Source organism: Erinaceus europaeus, chromosome 4 (assembly GCF_950295315.1).
Source record: "Erinaceus europaeus chromosome 4, mEriEur2.1, whole genome shotgun sequence".
NCBI classification, from domain to species: Eukaryota; Metazoa; Chordata; class Mammalia; order Eulipotyphla; family Erinaceidae; genus Erinaceus; species Erinaceus europaeus.
In genome coordinates this window covers 13,935,520-13,962,813 of record NC_080165.1, presented here as the reverse complement: position 1 = coordinate 13,962,813, position 27,294 = coordinate 13,935,520, and the positions used below count along the sequence as shown (strand labels likewise).

General features: G+C 50.2%; 1 protein-coding gene across 2 annotated transcripts in view; it reads left to right on the top strand.

The window, feature by feature from the left end:
- Positions 1 to 790: 790 nt before the first annotated feature.
- The window catches only part of PHF21B (PHD finger protein 21B), a 95,204-nt gene continuing 68,700 nt past the window's right edge, over positions 791 to 27,294 (top strand). The window contains exons 1-2 of one of the 2 annotated variants that reach the window (XM_007531912.3): positions 791 to 1,217; positions 2,108 to 2,173. In XM_007531912.3, the coding sequence (XP_007531974.1) occupies positions 1,164 to 1,217; positions 2,108 to 2,173 (120 nt within the window). In that variant the 5' untranslated portion in view covers positions 791 to 1,163. Of the gene's footprint in view, positions 1,218 to 1,826; positions 1,929 to 2,107; positions 2,174 to 27,294 lie in introns of those variants that run through there. The other variant, XM_060188761.1, reaches the window with a different exon arrangement.

The window sequence follows — 27,294 nt, the reverse complement described above, 5'->3', positions numbered from 1 at the left end:
GGGTGGGGGAACACACACGACACATCATGGACTGGACCCTGGCTGCGGGGATGGGAGCTTAGAAATGCGATCTCTAATGCACCATCGTTTTATGTATGACATTGACGGGGAATGTTGACTATTTTTAATAAGACTCATTAAAAGTCGCGTGACACATCTGCTGAGAGTTTAATGTTTTTGTTTTTTTTTAAATCATTCAAGGAACCGTCAAGAGGTCAGCTTTCATATTGTTGGAACAACTACGTGGTCATAGGGAGCTGGGAGCGGATTCAATAAAGCGCGAGGGGGAGGTAGGGGACCGGGAAGAGGAGGATGCAGAGAAACACCGGAGAAAAGAAGTGAAGAAATGGGCTTTTTTGTTTGTTTGTTTGTTTGTTTGTTTTCTTTTCTTATGGGAAAATCTCCTTAATCCCAAGGCGCTCAGCGGAGAGGGATGGGGAGCCCCTTTTTCCTCAGGGTTAACTGGAGGGAAAGTGGCGAAGAGAATCCCCTCTTCACCCCCACCTCCCCCGAGCGGTCCGGAGGCCGGCGAGTTTGCAAGGCTTGGAGTCGCCACTTTTGTTCTCTGCTCGGGGCTCGGGGCCGCGGAGGGTGGCTGCGCGCAGGCGCGGGAGGGGAGGGGAGAGGCGGGGCGGGGTGGGAGGGGGCTCCGGCTTGGGCCCCGCCCCCCGCCGCCCCGGCCCGCTCCATCCGGGCACTGCCGAATTAGCATCGTGCCGTGGCACAACTTTGCCGAGGCCCTGCGAGATCCAGGCGCGCGCTCCGGAGGAAATATAGTCCCTGCCGGCGGGGCGGCGGGCCGGCTGCGCGGGGCTGCGCGGGGCTGCGCGGGGCTGCGCGGGGCTGCGCGGGGCTGCGCGGGGCTGCGCCGGGCGCCGGGACGGGGGGGGGGCATGCACCGGGCTGCGCGGGCAGCCCGGGAACCCCGCGCAACTTGCCGCCCCGCAGCCTGAAGAGTTGGGGCGGCCGTGGGGGTCTGCGCCCGGGGGGCTTTTCGTCCCCCTTGGGGACTCCCCCCGCCCCCACTCCATTTCGGCCGCGGGGGGGAGGGGGCGTGTGCGCCCCCTTTCCTGGAGGCCTGGTTCTCTCCCGCCGGCGTCCGCCCCTGCCGAGAGGCGCAACTTGAGGGGAGCCCGGGCCAAAGTGAGCGCAAAGTTGCCGGGATGGAGCTGCAGAGCCGGTCCGAGGCGCTCGCCGTGGAACTTGCGTGTCACCAGGTAGGAGGCCAGGGGTCCCGGGCCAGGCTCCAGGGCTCCAGGAACCTTGAACCTGACACCCTCTTCCTCGTCGCCGGGTCTGAGTGGATTGAGATAGCCAGAAATAGCGTCCTTCTTTGATGCCTCGGTTTTGGGGCGGTTAAGGGGAGCTCTGTACTTGCACAGATACCTCTTAGGGCTCCTCCTCGCGTGCCCTCTTGCCCAGTTGGAGGGGTCGGGAGCCCAGGGAACTTAAATGCAGATTTTTCTCTCTCGATGCTGGATCTGCTGGACTAAGAGTACTGTGTGTGTCGGGGGAGGGTGGCCCCTTCTGATCTAGTTACGGGGTGTCGTGTGTGTGTGTCCCGGGCCTCCACCCCGCCAGCAGAGCTGTACAGTTTGCAGAAGTAGTTGGGCGATTGTTGCCCGGGCGAGAGCGGCGTGGCGGCCGGAGCCTGAGCGCTGTTGCGGTGCGCGCGCGCGCGCGTGTGTGTGTTGGGGAGATTAGGACGCGACTTGAATATTTATGAGCTTTGCTCGACACGGACTCGCCGTGTTTACTTGGCTCTTTGTTCCTCCCCCCTCCCCTTCCCCTCCCCTCGGCATACACTCACTCACCCTCACTCGCACACGCACCCTGGCCTGCAAACTTGCACGGCGCGGGCCACGCCGCCGGGTGGCCTGGGCCCCCGCCCCGCCCCGCGAGCTGCCCCGATGAGGCGGCAGCCACAGGTAAGCGGCCCCGCGCACCACTGCCCCGCCGCCGCGCGTGCGGGCGGGACGCGGCCCCGGGAACTCGGGGCGCCCCCTGCACGGCTGGCCCGTGACCCGCTGGGGCTCCGGGTGCGCGAGACCACCCCCCCTCCCTCGGGGACCCGCCGCACTGAGCCCGCTCCTCCGTGTTTTTGCAGAACGGCGACCTCAAGAAGCAGCTCCAAGAGAGGCAGCCCCGGATCGCTGCGCTCAGCGACAAACAGGTAAGGAGCGGGAGGCAGCCCCCCACCCGCCCAGGGGTGGGGGTGACGGGGTCGCCGGGCACTTTGGCAGCACCTTCAGAAGTGCTGGCCTGGGTGCCGCGCGCTCAGACCCCCCCCCCCCCCAGCAGCGGAGTGTTTCCAGTCTCAAAGTTACACCCCCGGCCCCTCTTCTTTGCAGAGAAAGGGCCGGTTCTTGGAGGCCTGGTGGGGTTGCTCGGGGAGCGAGGTTCGGCAGTGGCCGAAGGAGCAAGGCTGCTCTTAAAAGGCGGCGAGCAGCCCGGCGTCCATTTTGAGTTGGTGGACATGTTTTTGGAATGTGGCAATTTCTCCCGGTTTTGTGCCCCCGCATACCCTCCAGCCTCCCCCACTTAACGCCGACTCGAGGGTTGGGGGGTCGAGAGCCAAGAGGGGCTGGTGATTCAGGCCTGGCCACCAAAGTCCTTGGAAGTGATTTCTGGCTTGCACTGCACATTTTATTTGTAGGCTCGTTCCTGGGGGGGGGGGTCCTCGTCCTTCCCCTCCACTTCTCCAGCATCACTTTTTTATTCTTGGAACCAGCCTGACAGCCTGCTTCCGGGGAACAAAAGAAGCCCCCCCCCTCCCGCAGATACCCCCCCTCCCCACAATTCAGTCCCAACTTTGCGGTCATTGAGGATGGCGGGGAACACTCGACAGGCTCCTGCACTGGAGGGCACGGCCGCCCACCCCCTGCCTGGCCCCCTCGGGGGGAGGAAAAGTTGTCCATTGTGACTTAGTTGCACTGAGCTCAGCGCTCCGGATTTCAGCACCACGAACAGATGCCGCCGCGGAGCGCGGCCGGCCGCGCGCCCCCTCCCCGCCCCTCCCCCCTCCCCTCCCGCTTCCCCTCCCCTCCCCCTGCCTGCGCGCCCCTCCCCCCGCCCCCTCCCCTCACTCCTCTCCTTCCCGCCCCTCCTCTTCGTAGCCCGGAGCCGAGAACTTTCAGCGGCTCAGCCAATGGCGCTCTCGGGGCTCGGAGGCTGGCGGGGGGCGGGGGGCGAGGGGCGGGGGCACCCTCCTCACTGCCCCCTCCCCTCCTCCCCCCCCCCCCAATCGATCGCTCTTCCTTCGGAATGTCGCCGCCGTCGGCACGAAACTTGGGCAGCGCCCCCCCCACCCCCCGCAGCCGGCCCCCCTCTGCCTCCCTCCCTGCGGCAGATTTGGTCTCGGACCCGGTTCCTTTTCTCCTCGCGTCCCCTCCCACCTCCCTCAGTCACCCCGGTCGGATCAGCTGCTCCTCGGATCAATTTTTAGTGGTGGGAGAGATGTGGCCCCGAGTCTTGGGGTGCGGGGGGGGCTGAATGTGGGAAAGGGGGTGGTGAAGGGGAGTTGAGGGCATTGCCGCCCCCCCGGAGAGGAGGATTTGGGAGCCCTGGCGTGGACGTCTTTAAAGTTGCAAAGTGGTGGCAGGGGGACTGGGGGAGGAGGAGGAGGAGGAGGAGGGGCCGGGCCTGCGGGGAAGAAAGATGGCTGTTCCCGAGGGCCCGCGCCGGTCGGGGCGCCCGGCTGGACGGGAGGGTTGAGGCGGCGGCATTAACCCCTTTCTGTCGGCGCCGCGGCCCCGCTCCCGGCTGCGCGCCCCCGTCCGCGGGTGGAAGCTTCCATTCCCGCCGGAGGAGGGACCCAGGCCGGGCATTACCATTTTGATTGCTTTGATGCCATTTTTGGAGGGGGAGGGGTTGTGAGACCCTTCTCCGTGGAGAGCACAAAGATGTTTCATCACTGTGCAGAATCAGATCAGAGACTTTCTTTAAAAAAAAAAAAGAAGAAGACACCAGCCAATGTGATCGTGTGTGATAACTAAGGGTTAGAGCCTACCCCTCCTCTTTTATTTTATTTTTTTTTCTTCTCTCCCCACTGGGTAAACCGGCAAGTTGTTAACTCTCAGGCTCAGAACGGAAGATTTAAAAGCCAGAGAATCCGATAACCCCGCCGCTGTGATTGCGACGATGTCTCTTTATGTGAGCTTCTGCACGGCAATAGTTTTACTGTTTGGCGAGGTTTTTTGGAGCTTCGGTTTGATCTTTTCTTCCGTACAGTAGCAACTATTTTAAGGCTGTTTAATTTTTTATGATGATAGTAAATGAGTAGCCATTTATTATTCGTCATGCCGGAATTTAGATGAGGCTAAGAGGAACATTTTGTAAATCCTGTTTGAAGCTGGCAGTATAGCTTGGGGGTGTGTGGGGGGGGGAGGAGGAGCTCCTCTTCCTCTCAGCTGCCTTTGCCTTTAAATGTGAACTCCAGGAAGGATGTTTGAGATAGGAATGGACCTCCATCTTTGTGTGTGTGTGTGTGTGTGTGTGTGTGTGAGAGAGAGAGAGAGAGAGAGAGAGAGAGAGAGAGAGGAGAGAGAGATAGTTTAAAAAGAACGAATGAAAACAAAAAACTTTTGTTCTTGGGCCTTTTAAAAACCACTTTTTCCCTTTAAATAACATCTGGTCAGCCAGCCTGGGTTGGTCTGGTTTTGGGAACTTCCGTTTGTCACTGCAAGTGTGACATGTTTTTCCTTTTCCCTTTGTGGCATTTCATGTAACAAGGGCTCATGAAGAAGAGGGGAGGGGGGGCTGAGGCCATGGTGCCGCATGCTAATAAAGCTCCCTTGTCTCTCCAGAGCTCCTTGCTCAAGTCTTTCGCAGGTCAGCTGTGAAATGAGTTGGGTAGACTTAATATTTGCTCTCCCTTCTCTCCACTGGTGATTGGCAACTTGGCTCTATGGCCAGCTCTTGGAGGTGATACTGGGCTGTACCCTAGGTCTTGCAGCCAGCTAGCTTCCCTCTGCTGGGTCATCCTAAAATGGGGGGACAGAGAGGAAAATGCCAGCGGATCAGTTTGTTTTTAACTCACTATGAACTTAATGCTAGCACTGCTGTGTTGATTTGTTTGAGGGGAAACTCATAACAGCTCCACTTCCAGATAATGTGTTTTTGTGTTGCTCCTGCTTGGAGTATGGGATGTGGAGGTTCAGATTCAATGAAAAGTACACACAGAAATGATGAACTAGACAGCGAAATGAAAGCTGACCCCATTATCCACATTTAGTAGTGTAACAGCAGCTGAGTAATATCATTAGATGCGCAGCCATCAATTTCCCATTCATGCCCTTGGCACTGGAATTATTCCAGTTACTTCTAAAATCATGCCTGTATGTTTAGAGATGTTTACTGAGGCCTCATAGAAGTTGATTGGTGGTCAGAAGTAGAGAGAAAAAACATCCTTGGACTAGGGGAGAAACAGGAAACTGGCTTCTGTAGAAACTTGCCATTAAAAAACAGAATTCATAGTATTTCCTTTAAAAAAAAAATGGGGTAGCCGGTCAGAGCTGAGCTGAGTCCTTCCCGAGTGGTAGGGCTGCACCGCCCAGGTGTGGCCATCCCCGGCTGCTGCATGGTGATTCTGGTGAGGACAGACCCTCTTCTTTAACGACATGTGATGTGTGAAGACTCCATTAGTTGCTCCAGTGATTTTATGCCATGAATTCGAAGCACATGCAGAGAGGCAGTAACATTTTTATTTAAATTGTCAAGCAACAAGCACTTGCATGTAAATAACAGACCCATCATAAATACAGGAGACTTCCTCCCCCTCCCACCTTGGAGTTCTGATCAGAACATTTAGAGGCTACATCTCCGGACCTGGACTTCATGCAAGTTCAGCTTTATCTGTCTTCTCTGCAAACAGATTCGTGTGTGTGTGTGTGTGTGTGTGTGTGTGTGTGTGTGTGTGAGAGAGAGAGAGAGAGAGAGAGAGAGAGAATGAGAGAGAGAGGTAAGATACCCCAGAGGTGAACTTGAAGCCTTGTGCTCTATTTGACCCCCTTGATTTGATGGACTCTGAATTCCTTGTGGCTGTCCTCAAGTGCAGCAATAAAAATATGTCTTGAAGGATATTATGTATGTGGCACTCACCCACGTGCTGAAGCATGTCTTCACCATGATTCACTGGCCACATTGACACCAGTGGGACATTTCACTTTAGAATTATCCACCCAAGTGCTCCAGGAGTTACTGCTGTAGGGAGAGCATCTAGTCTTCCAGCATGAGGTCCTGAGTTCTGTCCCTGGCAGTGTATGTAACAGAGTGATGTCCTGGTTCTCACTCGCACTCATCGATAAATAAATGAAAAGAATAACAAAGAAGGATCCCAAACAGAACTGTGAGGTGGATTTATTCCAAGAGCTCCTTGTAGTTGTTTGCAACTCTTTAGTAAAAGATCTCTCTCGTCCAGGAGGATAAATTTTAATCTTCCCGACATGGAGTACCAGATATTCTTTTAGAAATAGTTACATGTTGGGGGTGGGGGGTATAGCATAATGGTTATTCAAAGAGACGTTCATGCCTGAGGCTTTCAAGTTCCAGGTTCAATCCCCCACACCACCATAAGCCAGAGCTGAGCAGTGCTCTGGTAAAAAAGAAAAGAAAAGAAAAGAAAAGAAAAGAAAAGAAAAGAAAAGAAAAGAAAAGAAATAGTTACATGTTAACTGAAAGCTGTCCATTGAGCACCATATGGGGAAGGGCATATTTTGAGGCAACGGGGGTGAGTTCTGGTACTTGTGTGTGACTGGCTTCCCCTCTCCCAGTCAAGGGATCTGAAGACCCTAAATTTATATCTGAGCTGTGTTTCCATCTATCATCACCCTGGCCCCTGTCTCAGTGAGAATATTGGATAGCCTCTTTACTGTAGCCACTGAAAAATAGTTTCATTAAGATATAATCTACATACCATGTAACTAATCATCTAAAGCCCATAAGTAAATGTCTTTCTTCATATATTTGCAGCCATCACTCCCATCAATTTTGGAACGTTTTCATCTCAAAAAAGAAACCCTTTGGCTATCATTTGCCCCAGCTCTAAGCAGCTGCTAATCTACTCTCTGTTGCTGTTCTGAACCCGTGATTTGAATGAGCCGTGAATATTAGTCTTTCTGACCAGCTTCTTTCACTTAGCACCGTGGTTCAAGTTTTGTTTGCATGGGTGCTGCTGATGTAAAAATCTAACTGAGGAGTGGCCAGGTGGTGGTGCCCCTGGTTCAAGTTTTGTTTGCATGGGTGCTGCTGATGTAACAATCTAAATGAAGAGTGGCCAGGCGGTGGTGCACCTGGTTAAGTGCACGCACGACAGTGCGCAAGAGTCAGGAGTCCCTGCTCCCTGCCCCCTTTGCAGGGAAAAAGCTTCAGGTGTGGTAAATCAGGTTTGCAAGTGTCACATATATATATATATGTATATGTATATGTATATGTATATGTATATGTATATGTATATGTATATGTATATGTATATGTATATGTATATGTATATATATGTTTATTCCCTTTTGTTGCCCTTATTGTTTTATTGTTGTAGTTATTATTGATGTCATTGTTGTTGGATAGAACAGAGAGAAATGGAGAGAGGAGGGGAAGACAGAGGGGGGAGAGAAAGACAGACACCTGCAGACCTGCTTCACCACCTGTGAAGCGACTCCCCTGCAGGTGGGGAGCCGGTGGGGTCAAACCGGGATCCTTATGCCGGTCCTTGTGCTTTGCACCACATGCGCTTAGTCTGCTGCGCTGCCGCCTGACTTCCAGATGTCTATCTTTCTATCTCCCTCTCTATCTCCTCCTCCCCTCTCAATTTCTCCCTGTCATTTTTTTTAATCTTTATTTATTTGCTGGATAGAGACAGTCAAATTGAGAGGGAAGGGGGTGATAGGGAGAGAGACAGAGAGACACCTGCAGCCCTGCTTCACCACTTGTGAAGCTTTCCCCCTGCAGGTGGGGGCCAGGGGCTCGAATCTGGGTCCTTGCGGACTGTAACATGTGCGCTCAATCAGGTGTGCCACCACTTGGCCCCTGTCACTTTTTTTTTAAGTTAAGAAAAAAAAATTTCTCAGGAAAGTGTGACCAATATACTTTCTGGATACCCCCCCTCCCCATAATATTGAGAAAATAAAGAAAAAATATATCTCTGGCAAACTTTACTATACAAGGTAGACATTGCCTGTTGGAACACAGTTTAAATCTGAGCTTTGTGGACCATTAGTTCTCTTCTCCCTGCCCCAGTACCTCTGGGGTCAGCGTGGTGCTGGCTGGCAGGTGTGTTGGTGGGCTGTGTTGTGTGTGCACACAAACAGCTAGAATATGGAGAAACACTTTTCTCCCCTTACACACTGGATGAACTCTGCATACTGTTCCTAAACTTGCTTTTTATACTTGATGTGGTTTTATAGACTCTCTTGGGAGTGAGTCATAGTAATTCTGCAAACACTTAACGAGCTCCTGCCAGGTGTTGGGCTCGGGGAGGTGGTGGTGGGTGATGTGTTATCAGTAATGGCGGCATGTCATTTGATAAGGTGTCATGCTCCCCGGAGTACTTGGGCTTGGCCTCTGCTGGCAAGCTTTTCACCGCCAGGCTTTCCCCAGTGGAGACAGGCTGGTGTGAGATGCCGGGATTCTAGGAGGCAATGCTGACACCTCAGAGAAGCATAGAGACAAGTCACACACACAGTGTTTTGTCCCATCGGGGGTCTCTACCAGGCCCTCTTTAGAAATACATCATTTCTCCTGATAGTTCTGTGCCTTGGTGGGCTGGGCAGGTGAGTCTCCCTCTGCTGAACAGAATAGAAAGGGTAATTTGCTAAGGTTAAATCTCTGAGGGCCGTTGAGAGAGTGTCCTCTGTTCCAACGGTTGCCTAGTTTTTTTTGTCCCCTGCCTGCACTGTCGAAGACAACGTGTGCCGGTACCAAAGAGCAGAGGCCCTGGTGTCACTCCCCAGCTGCCTGCATCTGGTCACTTTGCCCCTTGAGTCCTGCATGTTAGTGGGTGCAGGGACAGAGCCATTTCACTGGCTCATCGGATGAACTCAAGTGATACCCGTGGCTACACATGGAAATCACGAGGGGCAAAGGGAAGAGAACCATCCTCGCTGTGTCCGCTGTGTCCCTGACCGTGGGACACCCACACCAGGGGTGCCAGGCCCTTTGTGTTACTGCTTGCTGACTCTTTGGGGCAAAAGCTCCTGCTTGTCACTCCTGCTGGAGCCTGACAGTGACGGTCTCTTCTCTGGCCAGACCCAGGACTTCAGTTTGATTTCTTCGCTTCTCGGAACACCTGCTGTAGGAACTGTTCGACTGATTTCGGTTCACTTTGGATTTTCCCTCTGAGATGACTCAGATCATAACTTTGGTAATCCCACGGCGCCTCGTTGGAGCTGCTGGCTGTGATGATTAGCAAGGTTTTGCCTCCAACACTTTTTGTGTAAGAACTTGGTCCTGGGCTTGCTGGATGTTTGTTGTTGTTGTTGTTTGTTTTTATCTGGCTGGTGTGAACCCCGTGCAAAGCCTGGTTGTTTCTGAGGGACAGCCTGCCTGGTGCTCTGGCTCCAGTCACATGCCCTCTGGGCTTGTCTTGCACGTTGTCCAGGCCTGGAGGACTTGGGGAAGAGGCAGGTTTTCAGAGCAGTGGGCTGCATGGCTGCACAATCTTAAGTTCCTGGTACCAGTTAAAAATTATAGCAGTGGGAGTCGGGTGACAGCGCAGCGAGTTAAGTGCAGGTGGCGCAAAATGCAAGGACTGGTGTAAGGATCCTGGTTCAAGCCCCTGGCTCCCCACCTGCAGGGGAGTCGCTTCAGAAGCAGTGAAGCAGGTCTGCAGGTATCTTTTTCTTCCCCTCTCTGTCTTCCCCTCCTCTCTCCATTTCTCTCTGTCCTATCTAACGACAACAGTAACTACAACAGTAAAACAACAAGGGCAACAAAAGGGAATGAATGAATAAATAAATAAATAGTTTTTAAAAAGTTATAGTAGGGGGGGAGTCGGGCTGTAGCGTAGCGGGTTAAGTGCAGGTGGCGCAAAGCACAAGGCCGGCATAAAGATCCTGGTTCGAAACCCGGCTCTCCACCTGCAGGGGAGTCGCTTCACGGGCGGTGAAGCAGGTCTGCAGATGTCTATCTTTCTCTCTTCCTCTCTGTCTTCCCCTCCTCTCTCCATTTCTCTCTGTCCTATCCAACAATGACGACAACAACAATAATAACTACAACAATAAAACAACAAGGGCAACAAAAGGGAATAAATAAATAAAATAAAATTAAAATTAAAAAAAAGTTATAGTAGTGCAAAGACAGTATTCTGCATTTCCCTTCCATTCTAGGACTCTCAAAGAAGTCTTGTAAGCAGAGAGGTTAAGCCGAGGTATTACATCTGGACAGACGGAGTTGTAAAGCCAGCGCTGCCATTTGTAACTGTCTCGGAATTAAGGTTGTGGAATGAGGCAGTAGTGCATTGCCTGCCAGGTAGCAGTGACCATGTGTGGCGTGCATCCTGGGAGAGGCCGGGAGGAGCCTGTGAACTAAGGCACCAGGCTTTGGTCCCTTGGCAAAGACCCAACAAGGAAGGTGGACCAGCAGCATCTCTGTGACTCCATGCTGATTCAGAACCAGGCCCTCTCCACAGCTGGTAGTTGGGGAGGCTGCTGTCCATCCCCACTGTATTCCGGGAAAGGGGGACAGGCCAGGGAGGTTGAGTGGCTTGTTGACCTCACATTGCTGAGCAAGAAGCAGCTGCCATTCACTTCTAGGCCATGCAGCTCTGTGTTCTTAATCCTGACGCTGTAGTGTGGGGCAGGGAGACGACACCGAACCCCCATGGGGAAAGTTTGGTATGCACGTCACTCCAGGGTGGGCGTTCAGATAGCAGTAAGTGCAGCATGTGTGGCAGAGATAACTGCTAACAGATTAGCAGCTGCTCCCTGATAAAGAGTGGGAGTTTGACTGGAAGTAGATGGACCTACAACTGTGTGTGTGGGGGGTGTCTAGGAGGCTGCCTGCCTGGCTGGCACCATGATGAATCGTGGAGTGGGGTGAGCCCCCAGGGTGTGGAAGCTGAGCCTACTGCAGTGGAGGTGTGGACGGACCGGAAGTGGATTCTCCTCCACACCCCAAAGCCTCTCGGCCCTGCCTTTCCACCTGCATCTCTGCTGGTGTGCTGTTCCCAGGCCCTCTGTACTTTAAAGCAGAGACAGTTCTCACCAAGAAGTGGCCTCTGTCTTTTGATGGGACAAAGCAACTTCCCTAAGACTTTTTTTTTTTAAACACATTTTTCATAGTTACTTGTTGGGTAAGTAGCAGGTTCTAGGTGGGTGGGCGGAAGTGCTGACGCAGCTTGATGCTGGTGGTAACCCTGCTAAGTCCATGCAGACGCACACACACCACGATTCTTGTCCCTGCTCTTCAGCACCTGCGTTGCCTGGTTTAAAACACTGCAGGAAGATGTGCATCTTCTGATGATTTCATCCTTTGTCTGGGGGTTGAGTAACCGCCCTTGCCCCTAAGCAGGGCAGGAGGGGTAGGCTTCATGGACCTTTGCTGCAGTGTGGGACTACATTGCTCTCCAGCCTGTTCTGAGGGTTCAGGAGGATGTGAGATCCCAGGCAGAATTGCCAGCAGAATTCCCCACTGTACAGCAGGACAGCTGAGTTAGAGGGGAGCTGTCATCGCTGCTTTTTATTAATGACATGAGAAGCAGGAAGCGGGAGGTGCCGCAGATATGGGACTGCTCGGGAGAAGTCCACGGCCAGTTGTGACTTTTTGTCTCCTTAGACTGGTGTGTCCCCAGCTAGGATTGGGTCCTAAACTTGGGATGTGGTGCAACTTGAGGACACACACACACACCCCAGACCTGGCCTGGCAGCTTAAAGCAAACACTAGAAGAGCCTGGTGTGCTGACAACAGAGCCACCAAGATGGGACTCGTGGGTGTGCCCAGAGTGGTTCCCAGACTTTCAGAAATGTTGACTCCTGCTCTGTTTTTTGCTTGTTTATTTATTTTGAATAGAGACAGAAATTGAGAGGGAATGGTGTGTGTGGGGAGGGGAGACACACCTGCAGCACTGCTTCACCGCTTGTGAAACTTCCCCCATGTAGGTGGGGACTGGGGACTTGAACCCAGGTCCTTGTGTACCAGTGTGTGCACTCGACCAGATGTGCCGTCATGACTCCTGATCTGCATGCACAAGGCGCAGGGGCTCTGGGCAGGGAGGGTGTATTAGGAGCTGCCCGCTTATGGCTCTTGTTGGGGGCTGTTGGCTGCGTCTCTCCAGAAGCAGGTAAGTTGCCAAAGGATGGTTCAGGAGAGGCAGCTGTGGGGGCTGTTGTCGGCCAACCCACCCACTCATTTTCTGCTTTCAGTCTACACTGGGGGCCAGAGATCTGTTGTGGGCTTCTGGGGAAGATTCTTTCCCCCCCCTCCCCCCCCAGAGAAAAGGTGTTCACCGGTATGATGGGGAAGTAATGCAGTCGTGAATAATTCATTCAACTGCTAGGGGGCCTCTCCCCCGGGGGATAGCAGCTGACTGTTCTAGGGATGAAGCTGTAAACAATCTGGGGAGAACCTTTTGCCCCAAGAATGAGAAAAGGGCCAGGACAGGGGCAGGGGAGAAAGGGAGGAAGTGAGGAGATGTGTTTCTCTTTGGTGTCATTCAGGTACAGAGCCAATCTGCACATGTAAATGAACTTGGAAATGCAATTAAATCTATATCCACATTAGAGACCGTGACCCAGAATTGGCTGTGAGATAGCGCTCACCAAGTGACAAGCAGCATCTCCTACAATCAGTGGTACCAGCGCTTCCCTGTGATTAATGCATCGCACTGGTAATACATGCACCTCAGATAAACACTGGAATTATTTCTTGAACTACAATTTGAACTGCCCCACAGAAGACGGAGTTTTCTGTGCTCACAAAGCCAACGTCCTCTTTCCTGCTGCCACTGCTAAGGGGACACAATGACTGGGAAGGTCCATTTAAGGGCTTGTCTTTCATGGGCCACTGCCAGGCATTGGGGGCACAGAAGGGACAGAAGAGGCCCTTGAGCCTTGCTTGTAGTCTTAGAGGAAATAGTCAACCTTCTTAGCGAGTGGTGCGAAAGCAAGCAAGTAGGACAGGACAGGTGCGAGTGTGAATGTATTGTCTGCTTCAGAGTGTGCCTGTCTGCACGTGTAGGCAGGTGGCTTCCTTTTTTTGTTTTGTTACTGGGGGGGATGAATGGTTTACAGTAAATACAGTTGCCGGTACATATGTAAAATGTCTCAGTTTTCCAGGCTGGGGGTATATATAGATCGACCTGCCAATGCCTGTGTCCAGCGGAGGGACAATTACAGAAGCTAGAACTTCTACCTTCTACACCCCCAAAATAATTTTGATCCATACTCTCAGTGGGGGAGAAATGATAAGGGGAAGATGACCAGAGGCTCTGAACTCCAACTCTATCAGGAACCAGAGAGAGAAGAGGGAAAGGGGAGGGACATTTTGAGTTTAACAATAGGTGTATGTGTGACTTAGAAAGGTAGGGAAGACGGGACTTAAAAAAAAGAAAGGTCAAATATATACAAATATAGATGGATAGTTCTAGAAATAATAGTTAACCCATATCTGTAACCTTGGGAGAACTACTATAGCTTCCAATTGAGGGATTAGGAATTCAGAACTCTGGTGGTGGGAACAGTGTGGAGTTGTACCTCTGTTGACCTTGTAATTTTGTAAATCAATATTAAATCACTAATAAAAATAGATAAAAATATTTCTTGGTTTTCTTTTTTGAAATTTTTTATTATATTTATTTATTTATTTATTGGGTAGAGACAGCCAGAAATCAAGAGGGAAGGGGGGATAGAGGGGAAGAGGGACAGAGAGACACCTGCAGCAGTGTTTCACCACTCGTGAAGCTTTCCCCCTGCAGGTGGGGACCTGGGACTTGAACCTGGGTCCTTGCATACTGTAACGTGTGCTCAACCAGGTGCGCCACCACCTGGCCCCTATTTCTTGGTTTTCTGTAAAACACTCACCCTCCAGCCTAGGTCTTCCTCCACCATCTCGCACCAGGACCTGAAAGCACCCTCCCCGCCCCCCCCACCACCCGAGTCCTTTACTTTGGTGCAGTACATCAGGTGACTATTTTAATAGCGTGACCGTGAGTTGTCCTCTCTTGTGTCACTGACCTCTCTGCCTTGAAGTCGTCGACTCGCTCTGATGTGTAAGAAAGAGCAGCCCTCTCCTAGGACAGAATTCCAACTCAAAGCTCGAAGTTACTGGAAGACTGAGACCCTCCACTTGGAAGCTCCCCCCAAGAGTGAGCACACTAGTGACAGCTGCTTGCTTTGACCACCAGCCTTCCCGCAGGCAGTGACACCTCCGGTTAGTCCAGGTGAAGAGGCACCTGCTGGCAGTTAAATGGGGGGGTGGGAGCAGAGCTGATTTCCCCTCGGCTGAGATACTCCATTTTGGAAACACCAAGAAGAGCGCTAGGATTCTGCCACTGCCGAAGCGGGATGCTTTTGATTCATGCAGGGTTGAGAAAGTCAGTGTCTTGGGGGTTGATACCGGCTTTTTTAAAAAAATTATTTATTTAGTCCCTTTTCTTGCCCTTGTTGTTTTACTGTTGTAGTTATTATTGATGTCATCGTTGTTGGATAGGACAGAGAAATGGAGAGAGGAGGGGAAGACGAGGGGGAAAGACAGACAGACACCTGCAGACCTGCTTTACCGCTTGTGAAGCGACTCCTCTGCAGGTGGGGAGCCGGGTGCTCAAACCGGGATCCTGATGCCAGTCCTTGTGCTTTGTGCCACCTGCGCTTAACCCGCTGCGATACCGCCCAACTCCCAACCGGCTTGTTTAAGAGACCCTGCCCACAGGGCGGGGTCAGTGTGACTGTTGTCAGCCCTAGTGTCACATGGCACAGGCTACACAGCCTTTCTTTTCTTTTTTCTTTTCTTTTCTTTTCTTTTTTAAAGATATATTATGGGGCTGGGCAGTGGTGTACCTGGTTAAGTGCACATAGTACTATTTGCAAGGACTCGCACAAGGATCCTGGTTCGAGCTCCCACCTTCCCACCTGTAGGGGGACACTCTACGAGGGGTGAAGCAAGTCTTCAGGTGTCTGTCTTTCTTTCCCTAGCTGTCTCCCCCCAACTCTCTCAATTTTTGTCCTATCCAATTAAAAAAGAAAAAAAAAAAGAAATGGCTGCCAGGAGTAGTGGATTCGTAGTGTTGGCACTGAACACTGGAGGGAACAAATATTATTTGTAATATTTTTTATAAGAAAATTTTCTCTTTTAAAATGTTTTTTCATTATCTTTTGTTTATTTATTGGATAGAGACAGCCAGAAGTTTAGAGGGTAGGGGAGACAGAGAGGGAGAGAGACAGAGAGACACCTGCAGCTCTGCTTCACCACTTGCAAAGCTTTCCCCCTGCAGGTGGGGACTAGGGGCTTGAATCAGTGTCCTTGCACATGGTAACATGCACGCAACTAGGTGTACCACCACTGGGTCCCACTCTCTTTATTTTAAGGCAAGCAGAGAAACCTGTGTTTGTGTGAAATCCCTGTTCAGAAGCCTTTTCTATGTGCTGCTGCCCAGAAGTGGTATCTAGTACCTGTCCTCCAACCAGTCTTGCGAAAGCCCCTCTCCTTGTCCTGACATCTGGCCTTTCCTCCTCCTTGTCCTGGCCCATCCGGGCTGGGCAGTTGCCCCATTCTGCTCTCAACACGATCCTCTCCACAGCCCTACTGCTCAGGCTGTAAGCTGGTCATTTCCTGCCATCCCCATCCTGCCCCGGTTCAGCCTCTCACTGCTGCCTATACACGGAGCCCAGACACATGAGTCAGCCTGAGGCTGAGATTCTACAGACTGAAGAGCCCAAGACAAGAGCCTCAGATGCTGGTGAGCCCAGAGCTGTGTTTCTGCTGTCTTAGCTATGACCCCTACTCCAGTCGGGGAGACAGTGCGCTGTGTGGCTGGAGACACTCTGAGCTTCTCCATGAGCACCTCTCTCTAATTTGGATAAGAAATTGGAAAACGATATCTCTGTCAATAAAACAGCCCTGTAAAACCCCCCCCCCCACACACACACACCCCTCCCCTGCACCACAGCACATGTTGAGGTCTCACTGAGGTTATTTTATTAACGAGTTTTGCTGAGTGGACTTGAATGGGGCGATGCTCTCCTATCGGAAAATCTAATTATAAACACGAGGGACGGTTCCAAAGAAGCAGCCTTTGAAGGGAAAAGAGTCTGGCAGCTTGGCTTAAAGTGTCCTTTAATGAACTTCTTTGGCACTTGTATCTTAGCAACACATTTTATTACATCCTGGTGCAGCTGGACTCACTGCTCAGTGATTCCGCCCTCCTCCTGTGCCCTCCCCCATATCTCTGACGAATAGAGGGGAAATGTACTGACCCGCTTTCCCAGGACTATGTACGGATCCATGTGCTCTGTGGAGTGGAGGAGCTAGGTTACTTGGCACTGGCAGTCGGGGGAACCGGTCAGGTCATCGCTGTTGGCTTGGGGGACGGAAACCCCTGGCTGAAAGTCTGCTGAGATCCTGGTGCTGCAGACTACCTGGTCCCGGGCCAAGTCTCTCCCCAGCTCCCTGGGTTTAGATATTTATACCTGGACTTCTTTTCTGTAAATGACACTAATTTGGTTACAGCTGAAGCGAGGGCATTTGCAAATCTTTCGTCCCAATCAACAGTGGGGAGGGGGAGGCATTAGGGTGGACCCCAAGGGACCTTGGCCATGGCATTTCTTTTATTTATTTATTTATTTATTTATTTATTTATTTATTTATTCCTTTTTGTTGCCCTTGTTGTTTTATTGTTGTAGTTATTATTGTTGTTGTTATTGATGTCATCGTTGTTGGATAGGACAGAGAGAAATGGAGAGAGGAGGGGAAGACAGAGAGGGGGAGAGAAAGACAGACACCTGCAGACCTGCTTTACCGCCTATGAAGCAACTCCCCTGCAGGTGGGGAGCCAGGGACTCAAATCAGGATCCTTACAAAGGTGCTTGTGCTTTGCGCCACCTGCGCTTAACCCGCTGCGCTACCACCCGACTCTTGGCATTTCTTTCTTTCTTTTAAAATATTTTTATTATTTATTGGATTTTATTATTAACTTATTATTTATTGGATAGAGACAGAGAGAAATTGAGAGGTATGGGGAAAATAGGGAGAGAGACAGACACCTGCAGCCGTGACTCACCACTCGTGAAGCTTTTCTCCTTCAAGTGGGGGTCATGGGCTTGAACCTGGGTCCTTGCTCACTGTAATGTGAACACTTAACCAAGTGAGCCACCGCCTGGCCTCTGGCCATGGCATTTCTTCTCCTCCTCCTTCTACTTATTTATTTTGCCTCCAGTGCTATTGCTGAGGCTCAGTTCCTGCACTATGAATCCACTGATCCTGGAGGAAAATTTTTTTCCTTCCCTTTTTTGTTGCCCTTGTTGTTTATCATTGTTGTTGCTTTTATTGCTGTGGTTGTTGTTGGCTAGGACAGAAAGAAATCGAGAGAGGAGGGGAGAGAAAAATAGATACCTGCAGACCTGCTTCACTGCCTGTGAAGCAGCCCCCCTGCAGGTGGGGAGCCAGGAGCTCGAACCAGGATCCTTATCTGGTCCTTGCACTTTGATCCACCTGTGCTTATTCTGCTGTGCTACCGCCCGGCTCCTGGGGCTGTCTTATGAGAAGAATCTAGTTGGACTTCTGGTCCACTGTGATCCAGTAGGAGTCACCTGAGTGTCTGCAAAGACCCCGGTTCCAAATGAGGTCACATTCTGAGGTTTTGGGTGATGGTGAGTCTTCCTTCCTCCCTCCCTCCCTCCCTCCCTCCCTTCCTTCCTTTCTTTTTTCTATACTTTTTAGAGGGCGGGAAAGAGAGGGAGAGGTACCACACTCTACCATCCATGGAACTCCTCCTGGTATTCCCAGGTGAGAAAGCATGTCTGTGTTGTTCCCGTGTGGTACTGGGGATTGAACCCTTGACCTTACATATGGTAAAGCATACACTTTAATTCACTCAGATGTCGCCTGGGTCCCTACCAATTTTTGAGGGTTACTCAACTCTTCATGTCTGCCAGTTCAAGCTATTCATTGCTTATGTCAGCTGGAGGGCTGGGGCAGCCAGAGCAGTGGAGAAAGCTCGGTGCTGACTCAGTGCCAGGCGGGCTCAGCTAACTCTCGCTGAGTGCTGGGAGTGGGGGCTGCACCTGCGTCTCTCTGAGCAGAGGTGACTGTGTCTTCTGAACACACTGCCTGGCAGTTGGTTTGGGTCTTTGGAATCAGGACCACCCCAGTGACTGAGGGTGCATCTTTATCCCATTTCCTGGCTCACTGGAAGTGGAGTTCAACCTTCATTTGTATCGACACTTTGTGGAGAAATCAGCCAACTGATGTGTGCTCAGTCAGCAGTAGGAAGGGGTGTTTCTGAACAAACAGTGAGTTCCAGCTTCTGCTTCCTCTACAGGATGTCGGGGGCCCCCCACCAAGTCAGAGCCCCACTTCCTGGGCGCTTTGGGACTTGGCCAAGTTGCTCACCTCCAAGGCCACGATTTTTCTCTTCCTTAAAGTGTCTATAATGACAGACCCTGCCTCCAAGGGACTAAGTGTCTTATGCTGTTAGTTGCACATGTCCCTGTGTGTGTGTGTGTGTGGGGGGAGGTGGTACTGTTATGTGGCCTGTCTGGCCTGACCAGAAAGTTGGGGTGTGTATATGTCATAGGGTGCGTATATGTTGAGGTCGTGGGGGAGATGGTGGAGTCAGTCTTACAGGCAGGTCACAGTTGAGAGTGTGCCTGCCTCACTGAATTTATGCCTCACAACTTAAGAGTCATATTCCTCTCCCATTTTTCAGGAGGGACAGCTGAGGCTCTGGGGGGACTTGTTCTTTTTTCTTTTTTTCCCTTTTGTTGACCTTATTTTATTGTTGTTGTAGTTATTATTGCTGTTGTTATTGATGTCATTGTTGTTGGATAGGACAGAGAGAAATGGAGAGAGGAGGGGAAGACAAAGAGGGGAAGAGAAAGATAGACACCTGCAGACCTGCTTCACCGCCTGTGAAGCGACTCCCCTGCAGGTGGAGAGCCCTGGTTCAAACTGGGATCCTTATGCCAGTCCTTGCACCATGTGCGCTTAACCCGCTGCACTACTGCCGGACCCTGGGGGACATATTCTTATCTGAGGCTGTGGGTGTGGGACCCTCTGCCGACCTCTCCCCACCGAGGCCCCTAAGGACATGACTAGATAACTGCCTTGTCGTGTTATGTCACTCGTCACAGAAAGATGAACTGTACCCCCTCCCCTCTGTGCTCAGATCAGTCCTGGTTAGTACTGGATTTCTCCCTAGCCCACAGAATGAACCCACTGCTTGTCTGTGTGCCCACTGATGAGGATGAAATGTGTGGTGGAATCTTGCCATGCCCACGAGGGCTGCTCAGTGTGACTACTTCATGCTGCAGTTAAGAGCGCCAGTGTCTGAGTCATATGCCTGGGCCTGGGACAGAGCCTGCTCACCGTCACCTCTCTGAATAGTTAGCTGAGACGGTCCTTGTCCGATGTGGGCAAGACCCAGGTCACATGCCTGAAGACGAGCATTGGGGCTTTGTGCCGTAGCCACAGGGCAGAGATGCACACAGGAGACTTGTGTCAGGGCCCTGTGACCTATCCCAACTGTCCTTAGCTGTGTGGGCACCTGACCCACCTCCAGCTCCTGAACCTGGGCCTTTTGTTTTCTTGTTAATCCTTACTGAGTGCGTTTAGTAAATAGCATTGATAAAGATGCTTTGTAGTTGTTCTCCTTCTCCTCCTTCTCCTCCTTCTCCTTCTTCTCACCATTCCCATCAGCAAAGTCTGTGTCCCATTCTACCCCCATAGATAACCACTGTAGTCTCTCAAAGTCTTAGAGATCGATTGACTTATTTTTTTCATATTCATATGTTCAGTTTTCTATATTCTGCATCTGAGTGAAACTACTCTGTATTTGTCCTTCACCTCTTTGTTTCACTAAGCATAATCTCCAGTTCCATCCACTTTATCCCAAAGTGGCATCCCAACACATCATTTTTTTATTGCTGAGTAATACTCCATTGAGTATATACCCCATAACTTTTTTATCCAGTCATCTGTCAAAGGACAGTTTGGTTGTTTCCAAGTTTTTGTTATTGTGAATAAGGCCGCTATGAACATGGCGGGGGTGGGGCGTGGTATATAGATTCCTTCGAATCAGTGTTATTACATTTTTTTGTGTGTGTATGCCTAGTGGAATTGGGTCATCTGGTGTTTCCATTTGTATTTGGTTGAGGATTCTCCAGACTATTCTCCAGAGTGGCTGACCCAGTTTACATCCCCAGCAGTGGAATAGAGTTCCTCTCTCCTTCCACATCCTCTCCAACACTTGTGGTTTTAATTCACATTTCTCTGATGAGGAGTGAATTGGTGCATTTCTGCATATGTCTGTGGGCCATATGTATCTCTCCTTTTGATAACCATCTATTCATATCTTCTGCCCACTTTTTTTTTTATTGGGTTGTTCCTTTTCCTTTTGCAGAGTTGTATGAGTTTGTTACAGGCCTTTGATATCCGCCACTATCTGAAGTGTAGTGTGCAAATGACTTTTCCATGTGTTCCGTTTCCTCTTTATCCTTATGGAACTTTCTTTTGATGTGTGGAAGCTTTTCAATTTGATAGAGCCCTATTTGTTCATTCTTGTTTTATTTCCCCTTGCCCATGGGCTGGTCTCCAAATCCATCTTTAATGTGAAAGTCCTGAAATGTTTCATGAATGTATTCTTCTATGTACAATATTCTTTGTTGAGTATGTATGTATATTGACCATTTGTAAGTGAACATTTCGGTTCATTTATTTTCCAATGATTTTTTTTTTTTTTTTGCCTCCAGGGTTATTGCTGGGGCTCAGTGCCTACACCATCTGAATCCACTGCTCCTGGAGGCCATTTTTCCCCCTTTTGTTTTTTGTTGCCCTTGTTGTTGTAGCCTTGTTGTGGTTTTTATTGTTGTTGTTGATGTCATTTGTTATTGGATAGGACAGAGAGAAATGGAGAGAGGAGGGGAAGACAGAGAGGGGAAGTGAAAGACAGACACCTGCAGACCTGCTTCACCGCCTGTGAAGCGATTCCCCTGCAGGTGGGGAGCCGGGGGCTTGAGTCAGGATCCTTAAGCCGGTCCTTATGCTTTGCGCCACATGCGCTTAACCCGCTGTGCTACCTACCACCCAACCCCCCTGTATTCCAATGATTTAAAATAATTCAGTTACTTAATTCTTCATTGTAAAACAAGTAAATATACATGCACACGTTATTAAATGTGCCATCTTAGCCACTTGTAACTTCCCGTACCGGAAGTTTCTCCAGTAACTCCATCAAAGCCTGCACTAGCCCCAGACACCCTGTCCTCCACTCTGCCTCTGTGAATTTGATGACTCATATAAATAGGGCTGTAGGTTTTATGTTCTTTTCTGTCTGACTTCTTTCATGTAGCAAAATGTCCTCCAGGTCGTTCCGTGATTTAGTGTGTATATACTTTAATAATTCTTCTTCTTTTTTATTTTTTATTTTATTTATTTTTGAGAGAAATGAAGAGAGAGAAAGATACAGAGAGAAACACCAGAGCACTGCTCAGCTCTGGTTTATGGTAGTGAGGGGGATTGAACCTGGGACTTCGGAGCCTCAGGCATGAGAGTCTCTTTGCATAACCATTATGCTGGCTCCCCCTGCCCACATTAATTCTTCTTAAGACTGACGCAGTCCCATTGTCTGACTAGACCACATTGTGTGTATCCATTCATGGTCAGTTGTGTTACTTTTTTTTTTTTTAATTTCTTTATTGGGGAATTAATGTTCTATATTCAACAGCAAATACAATAGTTTGTACATGCATAACATTTCTCAGTTTTCCACAGAACAATACAACCCCCCACTAGGTCCTCTGTCATTCTTTTTGGACCTATATTCTCCCTACCACCCACCCCAGAGTCTTTTACTTTGGTGCAATACGCCAATTCCAGTTCAGGTTCTACTTGTGTTTTCTCTTTTGATCTTGTTTTTCAACTTCTGCCTGAGAGTGAGATCATCCCATACTTATCCTTCTGTTTCTGACTTATTTACTTAACATGGTTTTTTCAAGGTCCTTGCAAGATGGGCTGAGAACGGTGAAGTCACCATTTTTAATACCTGAGTAGTATTCCATTGTGTATATTTACCACCACTTGCTCAGCCACTCATCTGTTGTTGGACACCTGGGTTGCTTCCAGGTTTTGGCAGTTACAAACAGCTAAGAACGTATGTGTACACAGATCTTTTTGGATGGGTGTGTTGGGTTCAGTTGTGCTACTTTCACCTTTTGGTGAGTCACGGTGTTGTGAATACAGATATGAACATGCCGGCTCTGCCCGTGCAGATCCTTGCTTGTAGTTATTTTGGGGCGCCTGCCCAGCGGTGGGACTGCTGGAGTTGACTTTGGCTTTTCACGGTGGAACAGAGGTCAGGAAAAGTTTGAAGAGTTCCAGTGGGCTGCCTGGTGGGGCATCTTGTGAGGAGTCAGCCCAGGGTCAGGGGGTGCAGGGAGGACACTTTCCATCTTCAGACTGTGTCTTGTAACTGAGGGATCCATATGTTGATGTCACCAGTTCCTGGGTAAGCTGAGTGTTTTCCAAGAGCCTTCCTGGGGCCCTGGGAGCTCTCTGCTTGGGGACAAGGATGTGGTTGTATGTGGACGTAAGTATCTGTGTCTGGTATCTGTGAAGCCTGCAGGCGGCCTCAGCGTGCCCTGTGTGGAAGGATGCCTGTGTTCAAAAGGCTTCCTCCCACAAGAGACTTGTGTGGACATCAAAAATGTTACCAGTTATGGTGAGTTGGGCACACTTTGTGGCTTACCCCACCTTCCCTATGATGATTAGCCACTGCAGGTGTGGAACCAACTCCCTGGGAGGCTCTTCATAGACTCATAACGGCTGCCATTTGTGTCACAGCACTTGTGTGTATGAGGCCCCACCAGGGATATTCAAACATTTCACAAGAAACAGAGCTGAGGGTAGAGGGCCAGTGGGTCATGTCGAGGGCATCCAGGAACAGAACTCCAGAGGTCGGGAGGCCGCTTTCTTGAGTCGAGTCAGTTCCTCCCCTTAAGACTTGCAAGTCCAGTGCTCTCACCCTTGTGCTACTTCCCGGGCTGCTTCACACTGACTTCTCTGCAGTCACCTTCACGAGGCCTTTTGACTGCGAGTCTTCAGGCTGATCCCTTGCAGTGTGGACCCTGCCAAGGTCAGGTTGTAGTGAGCCCCTGCCGACTTCAGCAGCTCCATCTTTCCTCCATCGGCAAACAAGAGTAACAATGTACAGACCTCTCTCAATCACGCTTCTTTTTCTGGCATTGACTGTTGGTAAACTTTTCTTGTCTGGGCTCTGGCAGAGGACATGAGACATAAGAAGTAGCAGATGCAATCTTGCAGTGAGTTGTGATTACAACCAGGAAGGACTTTCGCTAGTGACTTCTGGGTGTCTGTTTCTGTGTGCAGATAAACGCAGCTACTGTAGTCTACTGTGAAATTTTTCTGTAACGCTATCAGTCTGTTGGCGTTCTGCACAGATGCGGTCTCTAGTCTTTGCTCCCTGAGGCAGTTTGGCTGAAGCCAACCCAATTCTCACTTTCACCACTGAGGTGTTTTTTTTTTTTTTTTTTATTAGTGATTTAATGATGATTGACAAGATTGTGGGATAAGAAAGGTACAACTCCATACAGTTCCTACCACCAGATTTCCACATCCCATCCCCTCCACTGGAAGCCTCCCTATTGTTAATCCCTCTTGGAGTGTGGACCAAAGATCTTCATGGGGTACAGAGAGTGGGAGGTCTGGCTTCTGTAATTGCTTCTCTGCTGGACGTGGGTGTTGGCAGGTCACTCCACACCCCCAGCCTGTTTCTGTCTTTGCCTAGTGGGACAGGGCTCTGGGGAGGTGGGGTTACAGGTGAGTCCTTTTTGCCACAGGGAGCTCACTATTCTAACACGAGTCCATCCCAGATCAGGACAGAATGATTTCTGTTTTCCCCACCTCTGCACCAGCACTTTTTCTCTCAGCAGCACTACTTGGACTTTCCCAGCAGCCTCTGACTGCACTTTGTCTCCAGCATCTGCCTTCCGTATTGTCTCTAAGGTGGAGCAGGGGCCAGGCAGTGGCGCACCCAGTAGAGCACCCATGTACAGAGTACGAGGACCTAGGTTCAAGTCCCCAGTTCTCTCCTGCAGGGGGAGGAAGCTTCACAAGTGGTGAAAAAGTGCTGCATGTTTTGGTCTCTCTCTCTCATACACACACACACACACACACACACACACACACACACACACTCCTTTTCCTTCTCAATTTGTCTCTATCCATAGGGACCAGGTGGTAGCACACCTGGTTAAGTACGCACATTACAGTGCACAAGGACCTGGGTTCAATCCCCTGGTCCCCATGACCAGGAAAAACTTCATGAGTGGTGAAGCAGAGCTGCAGTTATCTCCTATCTCTTTCCCATTCTACCTCCTCCTCCCCTCTCAATTTCTGGGGCTGAGTGCTGGCACTACAAATCCACCACTCCCAGCGGCCATTCCCCCCTCCCCCACTTTTATTTTTATTTTATTTGACAGGACAAAGAGAAATTGAAAGGGGAGGGGAGAGAGAGAGAGAGAGAGAGAGAGGAGAAGAAGAAGAAGGAGAAGGAGAGGGAGAGGGAGAAGGAGGAGAAGGAGAAGAAGAAGGAGACACCTGCAGACCTGCTGCATTGCTTGTGAAATGCCCCCTGAGGCTCCAGCTTGGGTCCTTGCACACGATGATAGGTGCCCCTAACCAAGTGCTCCCCCACCCGACCCCCTCAAGCTCTTTCTCAAGGGAAGCACATGGTGGAGTGTATTGTAGCAAAGCAAAGGACTCTGGACTGGGGGAGATGGGTATCAGGTGCCCAGTATGCGATGGTGAAGAGGGATGTGGGCAGGTGGTGGGAGTGGTGTGCAGATATGTGTCACAGGGAGGTGAGAGACTGTCCCCCTGTGTCAGCTGTCCTACAAATCACTATTTCCTCAACAAAATGATAAAAGGGGGAGGGAGCTTTCTTTCTCGGGGTAAATCAGGGAGGAGCTTGTCTTCCTGGGTCTGGGGCTTGCACCTTCCCCATCCTCCAACCTCCCATAATGCATCCTGCCCTCTAGTCCAACTGCAGGACTCCTAGCAGGAAGGAAACTTTGGGGATTGCAGTAATACAGTCTGGAAGCCAGTGACTTGAGGACAAAGATTTCCAGTTTCTTTGTAAATGAGGAACCTTCATGATCTGACCTCAGTTCCTGCTGGTGCTCACGTGGAGTGGCTCCAACTGGGGGGGGGGGGGGAGCCTCCGACCCTCCCTCACCAGCTCTAGTGGCTGCGTGAATTAGAAAGAAGCATCGGGAGATATTCTGGTATGAACATCTGTTTATTTGGAGATGGGTACAGGCTTTTATACTGAGTTAAACAAAGAACATTTTTCACATATGCCAGAAATTACAGGTTTCTTAAAGGTCAGCTTGTCCCCATGGTAGGGGGCTGGTATGACAAGAATTGATGAGATACATAAAGGTCAAGACAATTAGTTTCCATGATGCAGGCAAGTTAATTATCCAAAGGTATTTGAGAAAAGCATAGGGGTTAAACCAGTAAGGTGAGGTAGAGAAGGAGAAAAACAAAGCTTGATGTGAATCACAATATCAAAGGACACGAGGAAATAGAATATGGGGTCTCACTGCGGGGTACTGGCAGGGGTGTATGATAGAGTGTGTTCTCCTATATGATCAGAAGATGAAGCTATAGTGAATGTGTGAACTTTGAATGACTATAGTGAACTTTGAGTGAACAAGCAGGCAGCTATTTGGCCTGCTAGCAGGGGGAACTAAGTGTGAGAGGCTTCTAGGCTTTCTGTGGGCTTGAGAGACTAACAAGGAGAAACTGAGTCTGGGAGACTTTTCCCTCTTGGCTCATCTCTATAAGGAGAGAGGCTTACAAGGTGGGTGTCTTTCCAGACCTCCATCCAGGGATGGGAGAGCTCCTCTAAGCTCTACCGAGCTTTCGTGTCATCCCACAAGTTCCCTTCTGCAGCTTCCTCTTGTGAGATGCCACACTTGACGACCATTTCTTGGACCTTCCAGATGTGCGTGGGTTGCTGCACTTTTTCCCAGGGCAGTTCTCCTGCCTACATCACCCCTTTCTCTGAAACAAGATCCTGCTGATTCCCACCCACCTCCCCAACCTCTCAGCATCTCCTCAGTCCCAGGAAAGATACCCTTGGATTCCTCTGGATTCGACGGTCATCTTTATGGTGACACATAGACACCCGGTTTTATTTTAGCTGTGAACAGCTAGGCAATGAATAGCTAGCAGTTGTACGTTACAACCAATAAGTGTGACGTGGCTTTTACTGCTGCTACATTCTGTCCCAGAAGACTAGCTACTTGTGTTTATGAAAAAGGAAGGCAGGCAAAAGCTTTGAAAGTTCTGAGGTTGGCTGCATCCAGGCAGTGATGTCCCTTGTGCAAGAGACCACCCTCCTGAGGACCTCTCGGTCTTAATCACAGAGTCACATAAAACAGAAAATGGGCCCCGTGTTCCTTTAAAGACCCTGAGACTCAGGGAGAGTTTCATCTGGGCAGATGTCTTGTCTTGTCTTACAGTTATTTTTTGTGACATCTGCCGTCAGTGAGCCCAGAAATTCCAGGTCAGCTCTTCGGGTGTTTCTCTTCTTCTGCTGGTGCCTGCAGTTGGCTGCCAGCAGGTGACGCTGAGGTTCTCAAAGGAAATACAGAAATAGAAAAAAAAAACATGAATTTTCTTAGAAACCAAAACTTCAGATGAAAAAGAGCACCAGCCTGCAGTTGGAATAGGTGAGTGAGTGACAGAGCAAGATGGGGAAGCCAGGGCTTTCACTGACATGCTGCCTATCATGCTTAGCAGATATTTGTCTATCATTTTGCAATAGTTATTTTTCATTTTTTAAATAAGATATTTATTCCCTTTTAGTGCCTTTGTTTTTTTATTGTTGTAGTTATTATTTTTGTGGTCATTGATGCCGTCCTTGTTGGATAGGACAGAGAGAAATGGAGAGAGGAGGGGAAGACAGAGAGGGGGAGAGGAAGATAGACACCTGCAGACCTGCTTCACCACCTGTGAAGCGACTCCCCTGCAGGTGGGGAGCCGGGGGCTCCAACCAGGATCCGTACGCCGATCCTTGCACTTGGCGTCACCTGCACTTAACCCACTGAGCTACTGCCCGACTCTCTT